Source organism: Micrasema longulum, unplaced genomic scaffold (genome assembly GCF_059751315.1).
Source record: "Micrasema longulum isolate JH-2025_06_02 unplaced genomic scaffold, ASM5975131v1 h1tg000513l, whole genome shotgun sequence".
Classification (NCBI taxonomy): domain Eukaryota; kingdom Metazoa; phylum Arthropoda; class Insecta; order Trichoptera; family Brachycentridae; genus Micrasema; species Micrasema longulum.
Genome location: NW_028277710.1, coordinates 173760 through 200315, shown reverse-complemented (window position 1 = coordinate 200315; position 26556 = coordinate 173760). Strand labels below are relative to the sequence as shown.

At 32.6% G+C, this 26556-nt stretch overlaps 1 protein-coding gene across 6 annotated transcripts in view; it reads left to right on the top strand.

Annotated features, from left to right (window-relative positions):
• Positions 1-26556, top strand: part of LOC148280905 (tensin-2-like) — a 194312-nt gene that overhangs the window by 107992 nt on the left and 59764 nt on the right. For 4 of the 6 annotated variants that reach the window (XM_088227611.1, XM_088227612.1, XM_088227614.1 and 1 more), the window contains 6 exons: positions 4592-4768; positions 5458-5633; positions 8854-8997; positions 10070-10221; positions 12390-12620; positions 14135-14386. In XM_088227611.1, the coding sequence (XP_088083737.1) occupies positions 4592-4768; positions 5458-5633; positions 8854-8997; positions 10070-10221; positions 12390-12620; positions 14135-14386 (1132 nt within the window). Of the gene's footprint in view, positions 1-4591; positions 4769-5457; positions 5634-8853; positions 8998-10069; positions 10222-12389; positions 12621-14134; positions 14387-22716; positions 23151-26556 lie in introns of those variants that run through there. The other 2 variants (XM_088227613.1, XM_088227617.1) reach the window with 2 other exon arrangements.

Here is a 26556-nt window from a genome sequence, read left to right as displayed (position 1 = left end):
TAAAACAGGTTGTACCTAGTTAGGTCGGCTAGACATGATCTAGAGAAATCTATTAACTAAGTATGTATATAGGAATAGAGGATTAGGCATCGACAATAAAGAACTAAAATTATTTTAAAGTTATATGGACGACAGAAAACAAGTTGTCAAAATAAATAAAAAAATAAGTGACCAAACCAATATTACCTACGGAGTACCTCAAGGTAGTATTCTAGGACCAATCTTATTCTTAATATACATAAATGATCTGTGCCATTTAAACATTGATGGTTCTGTTATAAGTTTTGCTGATGACACCGTTCTATTATTCAAAGATAAGACATGGAAGGAAACATATGAAAAATCCGAAAGATATCTGAATATAGTAAAGGCATGGCTAGATACTAATTACTTAACTCTTAATAAATCTAAAACTAACTTCATTCCATTTCAAATCAGTTCTAGAACCTATTCACAAAATGCTTATTTTAACATCAAACTACATAATAATAATTGTCTTCAAAGTGCTCATTGTAATTGCCCAATACTGGATAGGACAGACAATGTCAAATACTTAGGAGTTATTATTGATATAAATTTAAAGTGGAAACAGCAGATTGAAAATGTTACTAATAAACTTAAGAAATTAACGTATTTATTCAAAACCATTCGAAATATAATTAATGTAGAGGAACTTTTAAAGATTTATTTTGCATTGTGCCAATCAATTTTGGAGTACGGTATAATCGGTTGGGGTGGTGCGAGTGACACAGTTTTAAATAGTGTATTGGTTGCACAAAAATCCATCATTAAAATAATACTCAGAGTCCCGATACAGACATCTACTGAAGAAATATTCCATAAATCACAACTTATGACACCAAAACAATTATACGCTAAAACAATACTCACTTATAGATTCAAACACTACTCTTACTCAAATGAAAGACATAACCCCCACAATACATCACATACAAATAATATAATCACTAGATCCTCAACACGGCGGCCTCCGTGGTGTAGTGGTCAAGACGCTTGATTCACGCACGGAAGGTTCCGGGTTCGATTCCCGGTGAGAACACAAAAATTAAAATGTGAATTTTCTCAAGCCTGGGTGCTCTGTGATTGAATTCACCACTGTAATTAGGCCTCCTGGCCTGTTGTGGTGCAAAAAAAAAAAATGTAGTGTGTGGTTCAAAAATGTAGTGGTTCAACACATAAACAACTTAAACAAATACAAACTAATACCACTTTCAGACAAAGGGATTTTGAGTATTATTCAATTAAAATCTATAACCTACTTCCACTATCTATTAAAGCAATTAGTAATGAGAAAATGTTTAAAAAGGCTATAAAAAAATGGATAGTGGAGCTAGGTAGAAGTAAAATGGATTGTCTCATTCGCCCATACCAATGCTGAATCAACTGCTCCACAACTGTATGGCTTATGTTAGGTTTTTGTTGTTTTCATTGTGTGTTTTGTAATATAAATAATATAGATGTATATATAAACCTTGTTTTTAAAACTGTCTGAATATTTGTTAATTATGTTTGTTTTTTAAGTGAGTCTTCTTTGTTTATTCTCAAATGTAATAAAAAAAAACTAAATTGTTAGGTGTCCTCGGCACGGGAAACCCCAGTGAGGTCACATTATTTTTATTATTAATTTATAGTTTGTAAGCGAAAAATATGAATAAATAAATAAATAAATAGTAGATAAAGTTATTGTTATTCTGTTATGATTATTATGTTGTTGTTGTCATTGTTATTATCATTATAATTTTTACCGCGCGTAAGAAAACATTTTTTGTATCCGATCTCCCGGAGGGCTTTATTCTGGGTAAAGAGAAGCTTCACACAAACAAAACGAACCACGTGATACCTATGCACGTAGGTACGTTACGACTATTGAACATAATTATGAATAATTTTGTAATTTTTATTTTTACATATCGTGGTCATACATGTAAAAGTGGCCATTTGCAAAAATGACGAAATTGAGATTATTGACTTTTTGACATCACATTATCATGCTTGACTGGTAAAAATGCCAAGTCGATCCGACACTCCAAAAAAAAAATTATTTGTAAAATATGTGACCATTTCACACCATCTCACAGATTTTCACAGTAAAACTGATTAACACACAATGTCACTTTTATTAGTAAATTTAAGATCCAAAGAATTGACTAAGTAACAGTTAGTCAATTTGACTTGTAGGTGATGTCACCAGTAAATAGTTAGTAGTTAGTAAGTTGGTATACATTTTGTATTTGACAGATACGGTTTTTTTATAAAAAGTTCATTTCCTTATTATTTGTTATTTTTTATTTATTTTGTACTTCTGTGTTTATTTAACCTTCATAAATATAAAAAATGGATTATTGAAATAAAAAATCCCAAAAACCTTATTTTTTAGTTATAAAATAAAATACTACTTCCCTCAATGAACGAAACAAAAATGATAATCTGCAAAATTTTATGTCAAATTTTACAGGTAAAATTGACATAAAAAAGTTTTTCAATTTTGTTTTTATATAAAAGTAATATTGTTTTTAAATACGTTTATACTTTACATTAAAGTTAAAAGTATCGTGCATATAATGTAAAATTACCAACCACCTATTTGAAAAATCTAATCTTTAAGACGCAATTGAACGTAGTTAGGCAGAAAGCAGCCAGCCATAGAAATGTGAAACTGAGATAATAGCACCTTTGTGAAATGAGTAAATAAACAAATCTACACAACAGTTCGATTGTTTTTGACTTTAAAAAATGATAAACAATGAACATATTAGTTTTTTTTATATTTCAAACCAGAATTTAATTGTTTGTTTGACCAGTTTTAATAATTTTTTAAATTCGTTAATATTTTTTTAGTTCTGTAGGTGTTTTCTGCAAATTGAAAAATGCCGTTTTTGTGATGGACACCATTTTCAAAGGGGGATTTAAACAATTTTTTGTATGAAAGCGGTCTTGCTGTTTTTAGCAGGACATAGAATTGACCTTACTGCACCCGATAACATCAATATCTATTTTTTTCAAAATTGTGGACTGGCTGCTTTCTGCATAACTACGTTCAATTGAACTCTAGAAAAACACTAAAATGGCCCCCGTGAACATTATTGATTTTGTCACTTGGTCAATTTCTCTTGTATGCCCACGATATATATATAAAATGTACACTCTAATGAAGATTCTATTACCTGATAATATTAAGTACGGAAAAAAAATTACTGCGAAATGAAATAGCCTTATCTTATTTATTGACAACCACACCTTTAGCTAATTTCGTGTTCTATTAAAGAGGGGAATCAAACGATATCAATAAAATTATGGCGTTAGAATGTGTATACCCATATCAATAAAAATATATTTATCGCTCATTCAAACACTTAAGTACGGCAAGATTTTAATTTTATTAAGCTTGAAATATTTATTTACCAAATGAACAGTTCGAGAAATGTATTAGCTTAATCCATGCACCCGTTTGAGGGGTCTGGATTCACAACTGGGTTTTGTTGCTTATGATAATAATGCAAATATCCACGATTTTACCTAATAACGCCTTTATATTACATGTAAATGTATATTTACATATAACAGTATTTTACAGCAGATAAAAATACATGAATGGCTCACACCATACATTAATTTAACGAAAAAAGGCTTTTAGATGAGTAGTTTACTAAATCGTCTGAATTTAATAAGGAATATTAAGACTTCTATTGCTCAGTTTAAAATTATGCAATTGACTAACCTTATTTATGCGTATAACGAAAATTAGAAATTGAATTAGTAAAGCGTTATGACGTTGGATCGTCTATATATCATTAAACATGTTTTTCTTCCAGTCTTCGAATTGTTTTCCCTTTCAATTGTGGTAAGTCTTTCAACTAATTGATTAATTGCAGTAATTTGAAGTTTGCATCCGTTGTGTAGAGCCCACAATAAATAACAAACATAAAAAGGATTGAAAATGTTATTATAATTATAAAAACAATAAAATCCTTTTTACTTACAGCCAATCTGCCAAACGAAATGGATTTTTACCCTTGAAAATATACGCACTGTATCTGCATTATGCTATTTACATCAAATATTAGATAATAAATTAGACTCTTTTAACCTACTCTCCAAAATTAATCTTAATGTCCCCTTTCGCGTGACAAGAAATAAGCATTTATTCTATCTGCCCGTCTGTAGCACTAACTATGCACAACACTCTTTCCTCTATCGTTCTTGCTCTAACTATAATGTTTTTTTTTCATGTATTGATATAATATTTTACATGCCCTTTAATTTATTAAAAAATATATTAAGACTTATTATTTCTGGCTGCGATACGATCCCACTTACTATTTAATGATGCACACTCCTGAACACTTACTCCCACACTAATACACATAAACACACATCTACATTTACTCTCATACAAATACACAAAAACACATCCTTTTGTTGTATTACAATTTAATAATATTTATGATTTTTATTTAGAAACTTTGCTGGTCTTTCTTTAAACTATATTTTTTTAACGTTATTATATCACTGTCGACTGTTTGTTTCTTTAAAATAAATATATAAACTCTTCTTTATTGGAATGTTCCAGGAAACGGACTCATCATCTGGAAAATCTAAGCAACTGGAGCTGAGTTATGCTGCTGAAAGGCTCATGGCTTTGTGGCTTCCAGCACATAAAGGGGAACCGCCAAGGTACTCCATGTCTCCAGGACCTGAGAGAGATGTTTCCAATATGTTAAACACGAAACATGGACAGCATTACATGGTACGTAAACAATGCTATTTAAACTCTTAACTTCATTAACAGAGCTATTACACGCTGTCCAAATACTTGTGTATTGAAATTGGATGTTAAACATGGAACTAGCTTAGAACAAATGGTTTAAATGCTATTTTAGATAAATATGGAGAAAATTGAAGCCTGAAAATTGATTTGCAAATTATGCAACTCGGGACAGACATGATAAAAAAAACTGTAGAAATGCAAATAAGATTGTTTGATAAGGTAGGATTAATGAACCCTGAAAGATTGGTCAAACAGGTATAGGTAAATCAAGTGTATTTTATTTTTATTTAATACTTTAACTGATCAGCTTAAGGCTGTTATGTTTAAATCTATTTTGATGAAAGTTGATTGTTGGCGCACTTTAACTTTTTGAAAACAAACCTAGTCCATTTTTAAACCCATTGAGACTACACATTGAGATCAGCTCTTGTGGCAGCTAATTCCAACCATCAACAACCCTATTGTTCAGGAAATGCTTCGGTGGATTAGAATTGAATCTCATTTTCTCCAGCCTGGGATGTTAGTGTCGAAGACGAGCATCTTGTTTGAGTTTGAACATGGGATCCAAATTTGGGTAGCGGTAGTGACTGTTGAGTATCTGAATAATGATGTATTAGAGGAAAAACCTTTTTTCCTTCAAATCTAAAATAAATTGTGTTTTGCACCAGGTATTTGACGTGAGCGAGCAGCCAGCACGTGCGGTTATGGAGCATGCCGGGAAAGTGTGTGAACTGGGCTGGGCACGTGGACTCGCACCGCCCTTGGAGAGGCTTTGTGCCCTCTGCAAACATCTGGACAGTTGGCTTGCCGCTCACCCTGCCAACGTGGCCGTCCTGCGCTCCTGGTAACTACCTTATAAATGAAATCATTCTGTTCAGCCAATTTCATTTTAATTTTGAACATCAGTTTTTTGTTCTCTTTACTAGCTACATAATTTTAATTTGTTGTGAATGTGTTGTTTTTTAATTGCCTTTATAATAAGAGTTAGGTTTCGGTCCTATGGTTATATTTCTAGTCTCCAGATTTAACTCTTAAAAGGTTGTGGTAAAAAATCCTTTGCGCGCGGTGATGTAACATTGTGTTATTTTAAGCAAAAGATAGAATATTCTGAAGTTCAGACATTTGAAAATAAACATAGAAACATACTATTTAATAAGTATTTTTCCATCATTTATAACAATAAAAATATACTTTGGCCATGTTATAGGAAAATAAATTAAAAATCATAAATACGCCGGTCATCTTACATGCGTGCACCCCTGCTCACTGCCAATACCCAATTTTAATATACAAACACTGACCACAGAACAGCGTCTCTGTTTTCCCTGTTCAGAGTTCTATCTTCAAGCTCTGTCTTATTTAGATTTATTGCTGTATTGGCATAGCAAGGATAAATATTTTTTGTTTTAAAATCCTACATATTTATAAAATTTTTACTTTCAGAATCCGGTGTGAAAATGTACATTTGATAATTACAAAAAAAAAGTCGTGTATTGTATGTAGACTATTATGACATCACAGCCACACAAGAGTGAAAGCTCTTCCAATGCTTTAATTTTAAATTTATCACAAAATAATTTCTATGATTCGTTCAAACTTAGTCCAACATTAAAAATCACACTTTTTCTTTCTTGCAATTTTTTTTAAAGACATAATTATTGCAAGAATTAAGAGTAGATAAATATCATTCTTAAGCGAAAAATTAAATATAAAAAAAACAACTCTATGCTCTCCAAATTAAATATTTGGTTGTCCGAGTATGAAGGTACGTTAAAAAGAAATATACTAATTTTATAATGTCCTCATAATATATAGCTTACATTTATTTTACAAGAGTAAAATATTTTTTTAAATAACTGACAAGCTAACAAAAACAGCAATATTGATTATTTATTTTATACCAAGGTTAAGAAGATAACTTGGCATGCTTTCTATGTTAACACACATAATAAATTTAAAAAAGTATTCAAAAGAATATATTTTTTACTTACGTTAAAAATAACTAAGAAAATCCATGCATTATTAAACCTTAAAAATGTTAGACGATAAATCAATTTATGTAATTTGGGGGAAAATTACGAATGCTAGCGCCATCTCTGTATAGTTGTACGAAATATATTCTACTTTAGCCGGGCATTGAAATAAGTGGATGGAAAATTCATGTTGGCGTTTCCATACAGGAAAATTTCTTGATTAAAAATGACATAAATGTTTATAAATCTCACCGTTTCTTGTTTTTAGGTAAAATAAATACCGATTCGATATTTTTTATTGATTTTCTTTTTTTTTAATATTGTTGATTGAAAAAAATCATTTTTGCACTCATTTAATATCTATACATGTCCTCACACTATGTCAGTCAAATTAGAAGCTATAAAGTTTTATACAAGGAACTTATTAATTTATCTTAGATTGTTTTATTAAATAATGCAAGGTATTATTTTATTATCTTTAGCTATTCTTCGAAATCGTCAACCTGCGTATTAATTACCTAATTTGGTTTATCATTATCATTACCATATATATATATATATATATATATATATACTAGTGGACCCGACAGACGTTATCCTGCCCGAACGTTAGCTTGCTTCTGCTGGCTTCAAATATAGAATTCTTTTTTCAAATGTCAAACTCTGCTCTTCTCACCAACGGGGGTGCACTTTATTCATGGATGCACTCATTAAAAATGTATTGAATTTCAGTTGACATTTTTGTTTTTTATTTGTTTTTTTCCATACATAGAATTTAAATAAAAAAATACACTTAAAAAAAAAACTTAAAATTAAGCTATAACATAAATAAGAAAAAATGTCCACAAAGACTTCAGCGTCTGAGCGTGGGCCATTCCTTTTTTAATTATTAATAAGTTTATAACATATAAATATGGTATGACATGACCATGAAAAGAAAAGAAAAGAAAAAAGGAAAGAAAAAGAAAATTAACATTTGCTGATATTATGAAAACAGGATTTATTTGCAGTATACATTTTTTTTTTTTTAGGTGTCTGTTCTATCTATCTGTTCCTTCCAAGACCTCAAACCTACTTTAAACTGTACCAGCGATTTAATGTTTTATAGTTCCTTAGTTAGAAGATCAAGGAACAGATCAACATCCAGAGCGATGTTGTGTTGTTCAGTATAGCGGTAGCCCTTCCAACAGGCATAACCATCGGTAGAATATATAGTAATTCCTTAGGTAGAATATTGAAGGATCTTGGACCAACATGTAAGGAGTGCCTCTGTGCGAACTTAGTTCTGTATCCTGGAACTGACAGTACCCTATCGGATCTATTGCTAATACGATTTAAATTATTACTAAATAATTCCCTATTTAAGTGAACATTTTTCAGACACTGAAATAAATTTAATTTTCTAAAACTAAGGAGTCCACTCTCTACGTATAATTAATTACTAGGAAATAGTCAATGTTTTTTGTACATTATATTAATTATATTTTTCTGTGCAATTTCTATTGAGCGTCTATGCACGTCTATTTGAGTATCACCAAAAATCCAGTAAAAAAAATAAATGGTTAGAAATGATAATTAATTAAAGGATAAACTGATTGGGATCCATAAGAAGCGAATTTTGTTTGTAAACATTCAAAAACAAACTTTTTTTAACACAAAAATTAACATCTTTCCATTGATTTGCACATGTATTATAGTTAAATGCAACCCTGGTAGGTCGATGTAAAAAAGATTCATACTAGTAACTTTTTTATATTGATTGGTTGAAATTTTTAATATCTACGAACACGCGCAGCGCAATAATCTACATTTCGCTGAAAACCGCACGTAAATCGGTTACGCCGTTTAGGAGGAGTTCAGTGACATCACACGTGCAAAAGAATTATAAATATAAAGAAGATATATACCTAAAAATACATAGAATGCAGCTTTTCTTAATAATTTATTACACGAAGGCAATCTTGTAAACCTTTTTTTACATATTTGATAACATTTAATCATTATTATCTGATCTCGTTTAATAAAACACTAAATCATAAGTATCTTGTTTTCTGTATGTCTTTATTCAAAATGTAAATTGTTTTATTTTAGTGGAAGCCGAGAACGTTTGGCAGTGGCTGTATCAGCATACCTTCAATACAGCTCCATCTGTGGGAAACAAGAACATGCTCTGGATAGGTGTTCCATGAGAAGGTTCCTCGATGGGTCGCCAACACTTAATCCCTCAGATAGAAGGTATCCTCGAATTGTATGACTATCATCCTAAAAATATCTTTAATACGGGTTGTGGTCTCGTCGGTAGTGTCGAGGACTCTCGATCAGGGGTGATATTCCAAACGCTCTCGCGTGTTTATATTCAAAATACACGAGATAAAAGTGTATTCTACGGCCACGAGAGCGTTTCAGAAAAGCACCGCTGGAGGTCCTAGGTACCGCTCGAAATAAATCAAATACCGCTCTAACACAACTTATTTCCTATTTTTCAACATAGTTATTTAAGCTTAAAAGAAAATAGTCCCAAAATTGAAATATTTTAGTAAATCAGAAAGACGCAAATATTTTTTTTTCGAAATAAAAATAAAAGGGAATTGACACTTAAATCATGTCATTCAATTCGTTTTAAAAAAAAACCAAATTGATAAATTTTTAATGTACTTCACAATTCAAAAAGCTATCATAAACAGAAAAGACATGTTAATATTATTGTTTTTAAAAAAAAGGTTTTTTTTTTTTAAATAAGAAGTACTTGAGTTTTTATTATTTACTCAAATATTAAAATTTTCAGACCATTTCCTAAAAGGCGTACAAAACTTGTGCTGAAAAAATGGAAATCGAGTTATGGTAGAGTGGAATTTGAACATCGGATCTTTGGCCCATGAGTCTACAATACTATCACGGGACCACAACCCGATGTTCATAGCTATCCTTAATAGATACAATGTATCAATAAATGCTTGCAAATACGGTAACCACTTACCGACGTTTCTATGTCTATCGGTTTCGAGGCGTACCCATCTCTTCATCAGAGCATTAATTCCACTAACAGGTACATCGCACTATACACCTTCACCATAGTAGTTACACAAAAACCATCTCCCTGATAGGACACATGACATTAGAAGCTAACACCAACGTGCACTACGTGGTACACTAAATTATGTATATTGAGGAATGAACTCTATGCAGCATGTGTTCTATTTTCAACCATCTTGATCTGAGCTGATGATCGTCCTCATAAAGTACCTGCATTTTCTATTTTAGGTAAAAAGCACGCAACGAATTGTAATATTTATTTATTTTTTGTCAGGTATGTGGAATACTTCGCTGGTCTGCTAGCTGGGGGGATCAGAGTCAATGCCTCTCCACTATGGCTGACTCATATCACGGTCGTTGGTGCTCCACCGCTATCACACGTATTCCTGAAGCTTTATGAAGGAATGGTCCCGATTTACACCTCGAGTGAGTATATTCCATAGGTACAGAAGATAACTAACAAGCTTGATTCAGAATAACAGAGAATAGACGATTTGTCTTTTTTTACTCTTTATTTCTCATTATCGAATCAAATGCAATTTTCCACTCCTACTTTCCTCCACAACTCCTCATCAATTTCAGAGAACTGACAACCTTGATTCAGAATATAAGTTTTATCTTTTTTTGCTCTTTATTTCTCGACATCAAATCTAATGTAATTTTTCTCTCCTACTTTCCTTAATTCATTGTCCACCGCTCCACACCAATTTTCTTCCCACTATCTCCTTGTTTTGTACCTATTTGTGTTATTTTAATTTATCTGAATAACACTGTTTCAATTACTTATCATTTTATTTTTTATGCAATTAAGTAAATTCATGTTGTTGGATGGCGGGCCGTACTATTTATACGTGTATGTTTTTTATAGTCTTTTTAAAATCATTTTACCTGTGCATCTGTCAATGCAGCAACGAATTCACCCACCAATCGTTCCCTGCCCTTATAGAATCAAATAGATACTCTAGACATCAATATCTTACTGGACTCTGCAACACCTTTTAAAAATAATATTCTGACGAAATTCTAACACTGTTTTGACGGTTTTGATATACATAGTAAATAAATTTTGGCTCAAATGAGGAATTCCACTGTTTTCTAATATTTTTTTTCTATTTGCGTACTATTTAACTAAGCAAAAAAAATATTTTTTTTGTGCGTATTTACAAAGATATGATTTTTTAAAGTTACATTTGTCAAATACCGCACCAAATGACTGTAATCAGTGTGTCACTTTTCAGTAGTGACGTCATGAAACGGTTGGCGTTCTTACTTTCACTAACCTGACAAGAATCTATGGAATATTGCTTTGATTACTTCATTTAGTTGATCGTAATTGGCTTATTTCTATGTTATGGTTGTTTTCACAAACGTTTCGATTTAGAAAAACATAGAAAGTTGACATAATCTCCGGTTGAAATGTCAAATTATACTCTTTTTTTTCTATGGTCAAAACGTTGCGGGGGCTTTAAGCGGAAACCGGAAATACTACACGTAGATATAAGGAGTGACGTCATTATTTACGATTTTAAAATGAATACTGTTTTTAACATTTTTTATTTATTTTTGCGTGCGTTTTTGAGATATTTCATCCTACTCCAAATTTTTAGAATATTCACGTGTACACGAAAACATTTTTAAATTTTAATTCCGGGGTGGGCTGGAATTCCTCATCGGAATATTACTAAAATGTCATTTTTATACCCAAGAATTATTCGTCCTACTTGTTGTTTTGATATGTTTGTTATGTTGTATCATATTTCTTTTATAAAATAAATTATTTACCCATAATACATTGATTCTGACTACAACAGTTTGTATAAAATTGGTCCAGGCATGTGTCTTTTATACCATTCCAAATTTCCTCAAACTTAATATTAACTGTAATTAATATTAAGTTGACAGAAATAACTTAAAACCTAGTACAGAACTGATGATAATGAGCTTTACCATGATCTGAATATTTTATTAGCTTAGTGTTTCATCACTTATGATCTGTTTGATTTATCACCTTTAATCAATATTTCACTACCCCACACATGTTCAATTGCCCATAGTCTTAATATAATAAATAATATGAATCTTTGTGTATTTGGCATCTTAATCTAATAATCTATGTGTCCGAGCGGATAAGGAATACAGTTCTGTGAGCGATATACATTTAGAATCCTGGACGAGCGGTTTCGACTTGATTGCTACTCTCAGGTTAAAATCCCTTACAACGAAACTGAGTGGAGATAAGACCGCCTAATAGTAAAGTGTTTGGGGCATACGCCTACCACGCCTGATGTCCCGGTTTCGATTATCGGGAAGGCCGACGTAAACATAAATTTGATGGTTTTACACTACAACATGTTCCTGGACTAATACTTAAATCGTAAGGCTGATCACCTTACCTTCATGTAATAGATGATCGAAGTATACTGCACTTAGTGTACCAATGCACTGCCCTGTGCACCATCGGGTTCAAACAGGGGATTGGTGATGATGATGATAGTTTTAATGTTTCATCACCCATGGTCTTAATGTTTCATCATTAAGGGTCTTAATGTTTCATCGTAGAATTTTCTTTTAACCTCAATTTTCTTATTTCTTAGACGTGTACTCCCTGGGCGCTGGGGCTCGCCAGTTCACAGCCGCGCTGGGCTCCGGGCCGGGGGGCGTGGCGGTGCGCGGGGATGTCCTGCTGCGCTGCTACCGCCGCCCCCCACCGCCGGCCGCCCCCCACCACACCAGGGGGCTCATCTTCTCCGTGCAGTTCCACACGTGCGCCGTCACCGACTATACCCTCGTGTTCACTAAACAACACCTCGACTATGCTTGTAATGGTAATTATTACATACATAGCATAATATGTTTTTTTTCCGTGGAATGTAAAAAAATATTTGCATGCAATTTTGGGGTTTTGAGACAAAACGGAAATTTTATTTGGAAAAAAAAACATAAGAAATACAAACAGTTTTATAGATAAGTGTAAAATGAAGTAAATGAATAAATGAGGGGACGAACGCAGCAACTTCCGGCAAAAACTAGTGTCTGAAAAATTTATTTCCAAATTGGGTATTGCATATTTTCCGAGTTGCTTTTTTTTATATATATATTTTTTTAAATATGGGAGTTGCTTTATTATTTACTTTGCTTATAATATACAAGATTTATATATAAAAAGGTGGATTTTTCTGCAATTAAATTTCATTAAATGTATCTAAACTGTTAGGATCAGGAGGGATATACTTATGTGAACCAATCGGGAACTTCTCAGCATTTGCTCATGTGGAGAGGAAACCACTTAAAACTCTTCAGGAAAAGCCGGCCTGTTGACAGCAGTCAACAGGCCTGCCGTTCCACTAGAGGAGTGTTCGGCATTTTCTTCCCTACTTTGTTTATTTTATCAATTGCCTGCTCTCTATTGACCATGTACATATGATACTGCCTCTCGTGTGAGTTCTTTCTTCCGAGTTGCTTATTTATGCATAGCCACGGCTATCTGGAATGGACGCAACAAAATCCGGTGAAAACTGTTATTAAACGAAGACAATACGGTTGGCTTGACCATATACTGCGGTTGCCTCCTGAGAGCCTTCACCGAGTTTGCCTACTACTATACATGGTGTAAAAAGGGGTTAGAGTTAAGATATGTTTTAGGATCTCTACGTCATGGGAGTCCACTGATAACTATTCGTAGGGAATCCACATCAGAACCACAGGACGTGAACCTGACTTAGCACAGGAGTTGGCAGCCGACAAAGAGGCATGGAGGCTCCTTGCTTTAACTGGGGAGATGACATGAAGAATATTATTTTTTTTAACTAATGTAATAAGTCGTTAGACTTCCTTCTATCACAAAATATACTTCTTACCTAGTTGACATTTTATGTTACGCTTCCTATGCCTATTACAGACATTTTATCTAAAAAATCTTTACATTACATTTTACATTTTTTTGCACCACAACAAGCCAGGAGGCCTAATTTCAGTGGTGAATTACATCACAGAGCACCCAGGCTTGATAAAAATCACGTTTTTAAAAAAAAAATGTGTTCTGACTGGTAATCGAACCCGGAACCTTTCGTGCGTGAGTCAAGCATCTTGACCACTACACCTCGGAGGCTTTTCACAATCCCAGATAAAATGAGTTTACTCTAAATGTATTAAAACCATTTTCACTATAATTTAATCAAACTTTGATAATATTTCGAAACACTAAACACACAAGTCACCTGTCTCCATAAAATTTTGGAATTACTTTTAGCTCCACACTTTTTCTCCTCAGGAATCGTTCTAATGGTCGACGACTCGGTTGTATCAGCTGATGTTTTGATCCGTTATGTTTCTTTCGCAGATGATGACTTTCCAGTGGACGGGTCTGTGGAGGTCCAGATAGCCGGGGGCCGGCCCGCCCCGGCGCCCACGCCCGCCGTGAGGGTGAGGCCTGCAGACGATGTCCTGTCTCGCTGGGACAGCCTGCAACACCTGCCCCAGGCCGTCAACAATAACCACATCAACAACAATCACGTGTCAGTAGTGAACAACAACAACACCACCAAGAACGGAAACCACAACCTTCACTCGGAGGATGAAGAGGATGCTGCAGGTAGGAACATATTTAACTATGAATGTAATGCAAGATCTCCAAAATGTTTTTAAAAAATATATTTGAGAGTTGAATTGCTTTTTTAAAGTAAATGACTAAGAGTTTTTATGCCTTATTTTTCGTTATATTATAGTTCCACTAGACTTGTATGTACTTCTTCCAGCGATCCTACAGTATTTCTATAGATTACTGGTCGAATTGTATTTGTTTGACCCCTGCAAACCACTCGTCTACATAGCATATTACCTCGTTGTCGTCAAAAAATTATTTCCATGCGAGTGTTCCTTGAGGTTTAAGAATTGCCTACTGGGGGCTAGATCAGGTGAACATAAAGGGTGCTCAATCAATTTAAATCCAGATTTGTGATTATCGCCCTCATAAGCAAAAAGGTGGCTTTTCCACAAAAATACCAAAATTAGGTAAACATGAGGTAATGTTATACAAAAAAATTCGAATCATTTGATGTAAAGCAGTAAAACAAATATTTCAGTACGAAAAACAGTATACTGTTTTTTTAAAGTTTTTTAATTTTTTAAACAATAACCTAGACTTTAGAAATTCACAAGCAAAAACACAGTGTAGATATGACAGAAACTGGTTTTACGATAAGAAACTAGAGACAATTTAAATACTCTGTGGGGTGGTGATTAACGATTTGCGTGGGATTATTTTATTGAATTGTTAATCTGTGTTGATTTTGCGGGGTAAGAAAGAATGCTATGCACGAAGATGGTAGAGACGAACTACAGCAAACAAAAATCCTACCCGAAGGTACGATTTTCCCGAAGAAAGTCAGGAAGGGAAGCAGGGACAGGAATCCGGATGCAAAATCTCCAAGTCCTTTCTTCCATGTAGAGCTTAGTTTTTGTCGGCGATCATAGAACTAAACACTTTCATTAAATCGGTGCGGGAATGAATCTCTAAGAATGCGGCGGCGCGCGGCGGTCAGAAATGAAAAGGTGTGCGGATGCGAGCAGACGATTAAAAATTATATTAATTCTTCTAGTTATTTTTATTGACACCCGATAGTACATATGGGTTAAATGCAAAACCGCCACTTTCCATGATCACTGTTTTTGGGAAGACCAACAAAACCAATAGCTCAATGAATATTTTTTTAAAGTTCAATGTGCACATTCAACTTAAAACGAATAGTCCTTTCACGATCTACCACACACAAGTTATACATTTAACTTTAAAAAAATAGTATTTTTGCTGCTGGTTTTGTTGGTTCTTCCAAAAACAGCGATCACGGGCAGTGACTATTCAGCTTTTAACCCCCTCATATTATCCTGTATTGAAATACCAAATGCAGCGTATTTTAAACATTTTTGATATCTGATTTATCTACTGCACGATGAGAATAATACAAGAAATACGGAACGTTAAAAAGGCTGAAAATACCCTCAGCTTTTGAATCGGAGCAGATTTATTGACATCAAAAGTTTGGTTCCTCTTGAATCAGTTTTATGTGGTTTCTACGGGGTTCTCTTCAAAAAGCGAATGCGGAAAAGATCCTAAAAAGATCAAAAGTAGAAATTCTCTCCTGTTCCCAGCACTGAGTTGTAACTATTATGTATAGATAACCTGACATAAATATCCACTTGCGGAATATCAAAACTTTATTCCAATCACAGAGACACAGGTTCAGTCCCTTGTATCTAGATTAAGAAAACTGTGCCATGTCTTTAGCTCAGTCAGAAACATCCCGGACGTTAGCACTCTTAAAAATGTCTACTTTGCGATTTTTCAATCGATGGCTGTTTATGACATAATTGGCTGGGGATGTTGCTCGACAGTTGTCATGAACCCCCTAATCAAGACGCAAAAACTTATTTGTAGAGTTATGTTTCGGTGCCCTCCGACCTACCCATCTGAACCATTATTTCAATTGTTAAAAGTTCTTGATATTCGTCAAATCTATATCAAAAATGTATTGACAGTTTTCTGGCCAGGCGACTACGGAAGGAGGTCCTAACAGAATGCCCGTACGAGGTTTTCGCGTAACCTAAACTACTTAATACCGAGAACGCGTACGATGTTTGCTCGGAGACACTTTTCATATATAGCTCCAAGAGTGTACAACGTCTTGGATGAACATATTAAGTTCTCCAAAACAACGTCTATATTTAAGATGAAGATCCATAACTGGATTGTATCGAGGGGTAGAGACCACTGTATGAGATTGCTTCGGGAATAAATGCATAACATCGCTGCTGTTTTCATTATTATCCATATACGTATATCGTATATGTGTGTCATCACTGTCATACGTATTATTATATAACTTTTGATTCTATTTTCGACATGTATTATAAATTTTTATTATTTTTATTTTTCTATTATTATTTTGTATATTGTTTTGATTATTTTGCATATTGTTTTGATTACCTGTATACTGTTTTAATATGTAAATAAATATTTTTGATTTATATATCCAAGAGTCCCGACTTAACACGGAATTTTCTAACAAGTCGAGACATAAAAAACATATAATTGTGTCTATGTAAAATTGTGTATTTTGTGCATTAAATAAATAAAATAAAAAAATAAATAAATCAAAGTTTATAATACCATAGCTTCCATGTAAAGAAATAAATGAAATAGGTTTTGATTCTAGAGAAATCATGAAATTTTTGATGTAAGAACTTAAAATATCACCAAATCATCATTTCCCTGACATGACTAACTACTGTCTTAACCTTATATTTTTAAATATGATAAATGCTTTTTTGTTTTAAATCTTTATCCACGTTTCTTTAAAATAAATAGAATATTTAGATATTAAATATCTAGTAAATTTCTTAGAATACGTTATTTTTTATGACTGTCTAATCTCATCTCATAAATTATTTGTCTCACTTTTTTATTTGTTGTCATCTGTGGCTGTTTAACATATCAATTCATAAAAGCCGAGCTTTCTCGAGACATAAAAACCACAAGAAACAAGCTGCTACATTTTCTTCAGAAGCATTTTTCTCTAATCTCTTTTCTATTTCTCGATACAATCAATCAAGTTCTGAGACAGAAATTAGTACATTCTATCTAAGTGGATTTGGACTATCCTGGATAGTTCTAAATATATTGCGTTTGTTGCTTCCTTTACACTAGATTTATGAGAATCCTACTAGGCTAGAGCCGCGTGGTAGTCTGGTCAAGAATAGGAGGGAGAGGGGACGTCCGGTGATATTTATATTTATATGTCCCCCCGCCCCTGGCGACGGCGCCTCAGAACCATAGACTTGAAAATAAATGTCTTGGAGTGTTAATTACTGGCTGGGTGACCACGATTGAGTTGCTGTCTCAATTTCACGGAATATTCAGTTTGTACATATTTTCCGTGCCCTAGCGGAACAAAGAGTGCATTCCCGTAAAATAAAATCAGGACCCCGATTACAGTAGGATGTTCAATATTCAACTATTGTCTATCATGTAAAATCGAATTTTCTGTTAAAAAATGTACATATTCATTTTTTTTATTTATTTTATTTTATTCGGAAAACATACAGTCATATTAAAAAAAAAATAACATAAAAAGACCAATTAAGTTTTCATAAATTATGCAAAAGATATAAACATTAAATGTGACAAAAAAATAAAAATAAATAAGAATTTCAAGTAAGAAAACAATAATTGTTAACATTTGCGTTTTCCATGGATATAATAAATTAAAATAAATAAAAATACAACATGTATACTCAGAGCCATCCACGCACACGCATGAACGCACATATAAAACATACACAAACATATACATTACATGCGGCACATATACATAGCATAAACCACTCAAGATGCACATTCAGCAACTATCCCAAATAATCGACCCCATGAAGAAATTTTCTATACACATTTGTTGCATTCAACGTGCAGTTTAAAATGTCTACATCAATACTGAGTCCATTATAATTATGTAGGTCTTTGTTGATAACGTGTTTAAAAAACAATTTGATGCTAATATTACATTTTTCATACAGAAAGTTCAGTCTTGCTTTATTTATTTCTTTTTTATTAAAATTAAATATTTGCATTCTTGTGATTTACTCAAACAATTTTAAGTAAATATTAGATTTTTCAAACGGAAAGTTTAGTTTTGCATTATTTTTTTATATTTTTTTATTAAAAATAAATATTTGCGTTTTTGTGATTTAGTCAAACATTTTAATTTTGGAGCTTTTAGACGAGTTGTTAGAAAATGAAAACGGAAAAAAACGGAAATGGAAAAAAGCTGAGATAAGCATTATCGACAAAATCAAGAAAGCAGCCCTGCGTTGGTTTGGACATGTAGAGCGAATGGACAGCGAAAGAACGGCTAAAAATATTTACGACGCAAATGTTGATGGGTGCAGAAATAGAGGAAGACCGAGAACGACATGGCATCACCAAATCCAACAAATACTTAAAGATAGACATGCCCAAAGTCGTAATAATTGGTGCGCGTGCATGATAAGATGTATGAATGTAGAGGACGCGAGATCTGTATGGAAAGCAAGTTGGGGTAAAGTGGGGTTCGAACCTCGGACCTCTGATGCGTGGGTCCGCAACACTAGCCACGGCACCACAAACCGATTCATAAACAATTGCAGACAACTCTGTTGACTTCCCAGTGTAGAGCGGTTCTAGGGTCCAGACCCTATTCTTACATACGCTATCTTTTTCAGTACGTATTTATGTATCTGTCAAAAGAACCTTTTACAAAAAATGTAATACAGATAAAATCACAGCAGTGAATAAATTGCAATGCAACGGCGTGGCGTGATTCAAAAATTCACCAGTTTATTTATTTTAAATAATATATCCAGTATTTAATTTACTCTTTATCGCTTTTGGTCACCATATCTTTGGCCTGCTGTTTCGTAACCTAATTAGTTCGCGGTGTTACAAAATTGTCTGTCTCTATTATTTTTAAACGACTTAGTTTTTTTTATCAGGATTTTCCGACCGAAAGTTCTTATCATCTTATGATTTAAAATAGATTTGTACTATAATACCGCCTACTCAAAACTCTTAACGCTAAGCTCAAAAGAATCTTGAAAATGATTTTACGAGTATGTATATGACAAAAAGCTTTTTTGGTCTTGATTTCAAATATAAATAATAAAGATGAATATGTATCTTTTTTGGTAATCCCGTGTAAGTTATATTCGCTCCAACGTTTCGACTACCATTGCAGGAGCCATCTTCAGGGTAAACTGTGTCTTTTGTAGAAAAAAAATGTGTTTGTGTAGTATTAATTTGTAACGGTAGCAGTCGGCAGTCGGCACATTCCGTGTCATTTTTGTGGTGTGTAGAGCCGGGAACCGTGTTGAGTTTAATTTCAGCCCGTCGCGTCGTCTCTGTTTATGTGATAATATTTTTAACATCTTTTGTAGAGGTTATCTGAGTCTTTTGTTTAGTTTTGTCTGGTAATTTACTGTATAATTTCAGTCCCTGATTTATTAGTCTCGACTGTCCTTGTCTCGTTTTAGAATGTTGTATGTGATATTGTTCTGATATTCTCGTATTATGTCCATGTTTACTGCAATTCTTTTCAAGTTTTAGTTCTTCAGCTACGATTACATCAGTTTATAAATAAATTTAAAGGATTTTAGTTGAAAAAGTTCAATTACATTTTATTGTTTAGTTTGTTTGAAATGTTCTTTAGTTGGTGTTAGATTAAAGAGGTCATTTACTAACTTTAAGAATTTATGTTGCTGTCTTTGTAGTCTCTTTATGTCATTTTGGTTTTATGACCCCTTTAGTTAATGCATACACGTAATATTTAATACAGATTTTACAAAAGCTTCATTCATTATATTTTTTCCGTTTTTATATTAAAGTTTTTAATTCAATAAAAAAGGCTCGATAGTGTTGCTATTTTGCTAATAAAATTATTGAAATGAATTTCCCATGTCGATTGAACGTAGTTATACAGAAAGCAGCCAGCCATAGAAAAGTGAAACTGAGATAATAGCCATTTTGTGAAAATAGTGAATTATAAAATCTACACAAAAGTTTGAATGTTTTTGACTTTAACAAACGATAAACAATGAATACATAAGTTTTGTTATATATTACAAACAAGAATTATATTGTGTATTTAACCAGTTTAAAAGATTTTTAAAGTACTATAAGATTTTTCTAGTTTTGTGGGTGTTTTCTGCAAATTGAGAAATGCCGTTTTTGTGATCGACACCTTTTTCCGGAGGTGATTAATACAGTTTTTTTAATATGAAAGCGGTCTGGCTGTTTTTAGCAGAACAAAGAATCGACCTTACTGCACCCGATAACATCAATATCTCATTTTTCCTAAATTGTGGACTGGCTGCTTTCTGCATAACTACGTTCAATTGTATGTCTATTGCAAGTCCTAAGTATTGAAAAATTTCAATTTTAAAGAGGAACTTCAGTCCTTCGGGAAATTGGATACAAAAAATGTTTTCTTACGCGCGGTAAAAATTATAGCATTAGTTTCATGAAAATGGACGAAAAAAAAAAATATATTTTAATAAATACGAACAAACTTTGAAATCATTTAATTATAAGAGAGTTGAGAAAGTTTTCCGGTTTACTTACCGTCAACGGTTCAATCGGCAGAACTGACCGAGAAGGAGAACTTGAGACGTCGCACGCGGAGTAATTTCAGAAATACAAAGCCTTAAAAAATCATAGCGCTGATAATACGATACATAAAAAAAATAATAATACATTTTTGGCTTAGTTTAATAGTTTGTTAACAAAAAATATATTTGGAAAAGTCCACGTAACTTCCTTATAAGGCGTTTCTCGTTTATATAAGCATCTATTTCATAGCCTTTTTTTCTAGATTCAAAATGTATAATATTACATTTCACACCCAATACATTGTATTCTCCTAACATGCTGTGTACGTTTTGTTATTTTTACTATGTTTAGTTCTTAAAGCGGCAAACACACAATCGTCTTAAAATATCTTCAAAGACATCTCCCGCCTCCTAAACTCCGATAGCGGTAAATAGTAATATGCTATTTCAACTTTTCACATTTACATCCGATGATTATTGTTCTAGTACGTAATCAGTACTAATATTAAATAAATAAATAAATAAATAAATATCAATATTAGAGGAAAGTGATGGAATCGTCACTCTGCCGTCATTCAGAGAATAAATACCCCCCCCCCCCCCCATAAACTATAGTGCAACTGGGTCATATCATTAAACGGCAATTATTGTTAGTTTATAAGGAAATTTTGAAAATATTTAAGTTAGTTTGATAGTGTCCTAACAAGACGAAACGCGTCACATTATACACTCTTGTACATTTAATAAATAAAAGTATAATCAAATCCAATTCAGTATTTAAATTTGTTGCAACAGAGAGGGACAACATTTTTGAGAAGGGAATATGGGAGTCTAGGCATTTACAGGTCTTATGACCTGTCATTGGCTGGTTTAAGCGGCCACTTTACTACCGCGTAACATTCACCATTCTGCCTATGTTTGAACATCCACATTTTCTCAACTCTTTCATCTGTTGACTTTTGTGAAATAAAAGAGCTGAAACCTTTATCATGTGGGTGAGATTCATCCGGCCGAACCAATTCACCTACTAGGCAACGCCTGAAAACAATTTTCCAATTTTTTATACTTCTTCTTTTACCGGGTAGTTAATTCAACAGTGTTTTTAGTATGTCCAAATGCTTGCAGACTGGCTAGATTTTCTTTCTAGGGAGAGAGAAAACATTTCTGATAAGGGAATATGGAGGTCTAGGCATTTACAGGACTTATGACCTGTCGTTTTACTTAACACACCGTGTAACATTCACCATTCTGTCTATGTTTGAACATCCACATTTCCTCAAATATTCCGTATGTTGACTTTGTGAAGTAAAAGAGATGAAACCTTTATCATGTGGGTGAGATTCATCCGGCGGAGAAAATCCAGCCAGTCTGCAAGCATTTGGACATACTCTAAATATTGTCCAATAAAAGTATTTTATTTCGGATACTTTACCGAATTGTATACGCCGTTTCTTGATAAAACCCTATTTAATGAATAAATCTGTGCGAGGTTTATGATACATGGGTTTGTTGACGTGACTTATAGATGGCAATAAATTAATACGACGGCACTACACTCTGACGCTTCACAACTATCCTCTGTTTCTCCTACTCCCATTGACCAGCCTGAAGAATACAGGTGTATGCTCATTCACTCTGCACCATGGCCGGCCTGTTTGTCGGTCTCCACCTGAGGGTGCTATTTCGGGCACCTTCCGACCGCCCGCCCATCCCGCGGGCGGCCGCCGCCCATCGCGGCCTATCGCCGAACCAGTGGGCGCCCGACCGAACGGCGGCAACGTGCTCCGTGGCTCCGGGCGGCTAATCGACTCGCCAGAAAAGCTCTTTGAAGCAAAGTTAAATCAAACAGTAATCGTGTAAAAAAAACCGTGTATTCCAACTGTGACCAAACACCGAGCAACTGGACAGTGGTGTTATTAACCGAACGGTTATAGTGTTAACATACAATATTTATTACACCTTCTAATTATACGCGTATTCATCAAAGATATTCGATCTGGTATGACTTGTATTGCTATGATCTGAATTTCAGTTTTAATTTTGTATCCAAATCGATTTTCGGGGTCAACTTAAAACTTTTTGTCTGTGAACACCACAAATCGTACAATTTTCTTGTATGTACTACTAAAACTCTCAAGTAAATAGTTTTATGGAGTCTGGACTGACATAAAACAGCTGTGAAAAAACTGTGGATTATTTGCTCTGTTGAATATCTCTTTTGGGTGAGTTTTTGTATTCAATTTTAATCTAAATTTTAAAAAAAATCTATGTTTCATCAGTGCTTCTGTCATTAAATGTGCATAACTAATTTATAACAGATAACAAAATCTCGCTAAACAGTACTGTCGATGTGTTTCTATAGCAAGGGCAAGCATTCAAGAAGCAAGCGGTGTTATCACTCCTGTCTTGAAATGACACAATCGCCATGTCAACCAAGATCATATAATTTAGGTTAAGCATATAAGTTCATTGTATTATATATTATTAATGCCATTCAATAGGCTCATAAGCCTGGTTAAAAAATATATAAAAATATATATGTGTATATGAATTTATAAATTTTCTGTTTTTTTTTATTTTTTTTTTTTTAAGTGTTAAATTTTTACAATTATTTAATTTCTTATTTATTGTATTATTTTGTTTTGCATTTTTTATTTTTTTTTAAATAATATTTTGTAAACTTGCCAAACACAAGAGCCAGACTCTTTTTTGGCAAGTTCAACCTGAAGTGTTACATTTTTTAAATTTATCTATTGTTTTTTTATGCTAATAAAGGTTTTTATCAAAAATATATATATTCGTTTAGTACTTGCGTAAATGGTTTATTGTAAATGGAATTTTGTACAATCCGTAATATTTATATACTACATATTAAAATACATAATCACAATAATAACGAAAATATTTCTTAACTAACTACTACAGTAAGTAAAGAAAATCCAATAGTATTTCATTGAAAGTTTTGTGTAAATTTAGGGTCTATATTTCACCTGTTAATCGAATTATTTTTTAAACAGCTAAATCATAAAAATGGCAATTCTATACAATGTGCCCTGCTTAAAAACTTAGTTTAAAGTTACGCCTAGACATAGTGCTACAATACAGATGGGAAAACCATCTTTATTATAGTAGTAGAATATGGATCGTATTCCCATCCTTATTTTACCACTATGCCTAGGCATACCTTTATACCGGGTTCATAAGTAAGGCCCACTATGTTTTTTTGTCGAACCCGAAACCTCTCGCATGGTAGGCAAACGCGTCGACTACTACATGAGGGGTGGACAATGGTTGACGAGAAATATTGGTTTAAAAGGGTATTTTTACACGGGAATATTTCATAGTCCCTGAACTGGCCCAGACTGATCATCTTGCATTCATGTTATAAAAAAATGGTCAAGATACGCTGCGATTGCAGTGCCTTATGCTCCGTTAGATGCGGAAACGGAATGGAAACATTCATTAATTATTTTGTTTTATCATTTTGATAATAAATGTGTATTATTTAAAAGCGCTATGAGCTCGTTTTGTCTATTTTTTTTTATTATTCATTAATTAATATAATTAATTAATTACATTAAATGACACAGGTGATTTTTATTTTTGAAATCTACTTTCAAATATTTATCAATTGTTATAACTAACTTTCCAAAAAGAGACTAGCTCTTATGCTTGGAGAGTGACTTACACTGTTATAGTTTTTAAGCAATTTTAAGTTGTATAATTTCGAATATACATGAGAAAAAATAAAAAATTATACAAAATAAAAATAAAAAAAAGGAAATAATATTGCGGTAATACTAATTAAAATAGTGTGCCGTTTTTACTCAGGTACAATTTTTTTTTTAAATTTACTTTGAATTAATTTAGTGTTACCTAAGTTTAATAATAATAAATATTTTTCAATATCGATACATTCTGCGAGCATTATAAACTTGTTGTAATACGTATAAATTTTTATTGAGTTTTAAATAGTTCTTGATATAAATTGTAATTTGTGTTTTACTTATATCAAAATTAATAAAAACATCAATATTACTATCTTTTTATTATATAAATAAAACACGAGTGATACTTTAATCCACAAATTTGGAATATCCAGAAATTAACTTTAAAGAAAATTAACAGAAGTTAACCCAAAGAAAATTTTATGACAATGATCCTTTAAATAAAAATTAGTTTATTTAATTTACTTACATATAACTTTGAATTATCTATCCTTACCTCTGTTTTGTACAAATACATTTAACTCTTTAATAAAAATACCAGTCTCGAAGATGTCGCGAAAGCGATGAAACCGGTCACTGGATATTCCAAATTTGTGGATTAAAGTATCACTCGTGTTTTATTTATATAATAAATTACAATGAACTTCCATCAAGAATTTTCACTTACAAACTTAAATATTACTATCCATTTGCTAGATAAAACATACTCGTTAACACGATTTTTTTTTTCAAATTTAAATATTCTGCATTGTAAATTATTTATATACAATACATACAAAAAAAACTAAATCATATTTTGGATATTTGTAGCACTAACTTTGTGGATCATTGTTATATTTTAGAGATACATAAAATTGTTTTTTTTTTAAACCACTTTTTATTGACACAACCGACTAGTTTCGGCAACGTGTAGTTATTATATTATAATAACTAAACATACATATGTAAAAGAAACAGTGGACAAATTAATGGGTGTCGATAAGGATAAAGGTGGGGGTAATTATGCTTATGGTAGGGTAGAGGTAGAAGAGGGGGTAATAGGGAAATATCACTTTTGTTTACATTTTTTGAATAATAAATTCTATAAAATACTGTCCTGCAAAAAATAATTTTACTGCTCATTAGTAGCATAAAATATATTTTTAAATTTGTAATTTTGAATTCCCCCAAAAACGGTAATTCCATTGGCCACGCCCCTAAACGTCACGATTCATATTTATTCGTTCCTGACCATTCAAATTTGTTTGGAACATTGTCTCGAATCTTGATGTCACAACTATCAAGGTCAAACAGGTCGCGTTTTTCTAGTGACGTATTTTAAAAAAAAATATGTTTGAAAACATTTCTCCACAATATCCATACTGATTTTGAAAATAGAAGTTCTACAAATTATTCTAAATTCATTTCATATATTTTTATCGGTATTCGTAGTATGTGATATTCCCTTATTGTGTTTAAGGTAGGGTTAGATTCTATGGTGTCAATATTGAAAACAGGGCTATGACTTAAGTTTAATTGATTATTTATAATGTTCAAATTTTGTTTGACGGTTTTTTTTTTTAAAGAATTTTCAAATTATTTAGTTTTATTATTTGAATGTAATATTTTGATTCCATCTTAAAAATGAAAGGAGTGTTTTTTGTCAAAATATATCTCTAAAATAAAAAAAATCTTAATAAATTTATTATTTAAAAATATTATTCAATCACATTAGAATATGAACGTATAAATACTAAATGCATTTTTTTAAATATGTTGCAAAATAAGTACACACAATAATAAAATTTCGTATCGTTGTAATCACCGTTTCCCTATCTGAACCCAATGGTGCATAGCGCACTGTATTAGTACACCAAATGCATCGTAGGTATTTCGATCATCTGCTAGATTTAGGTAAGAC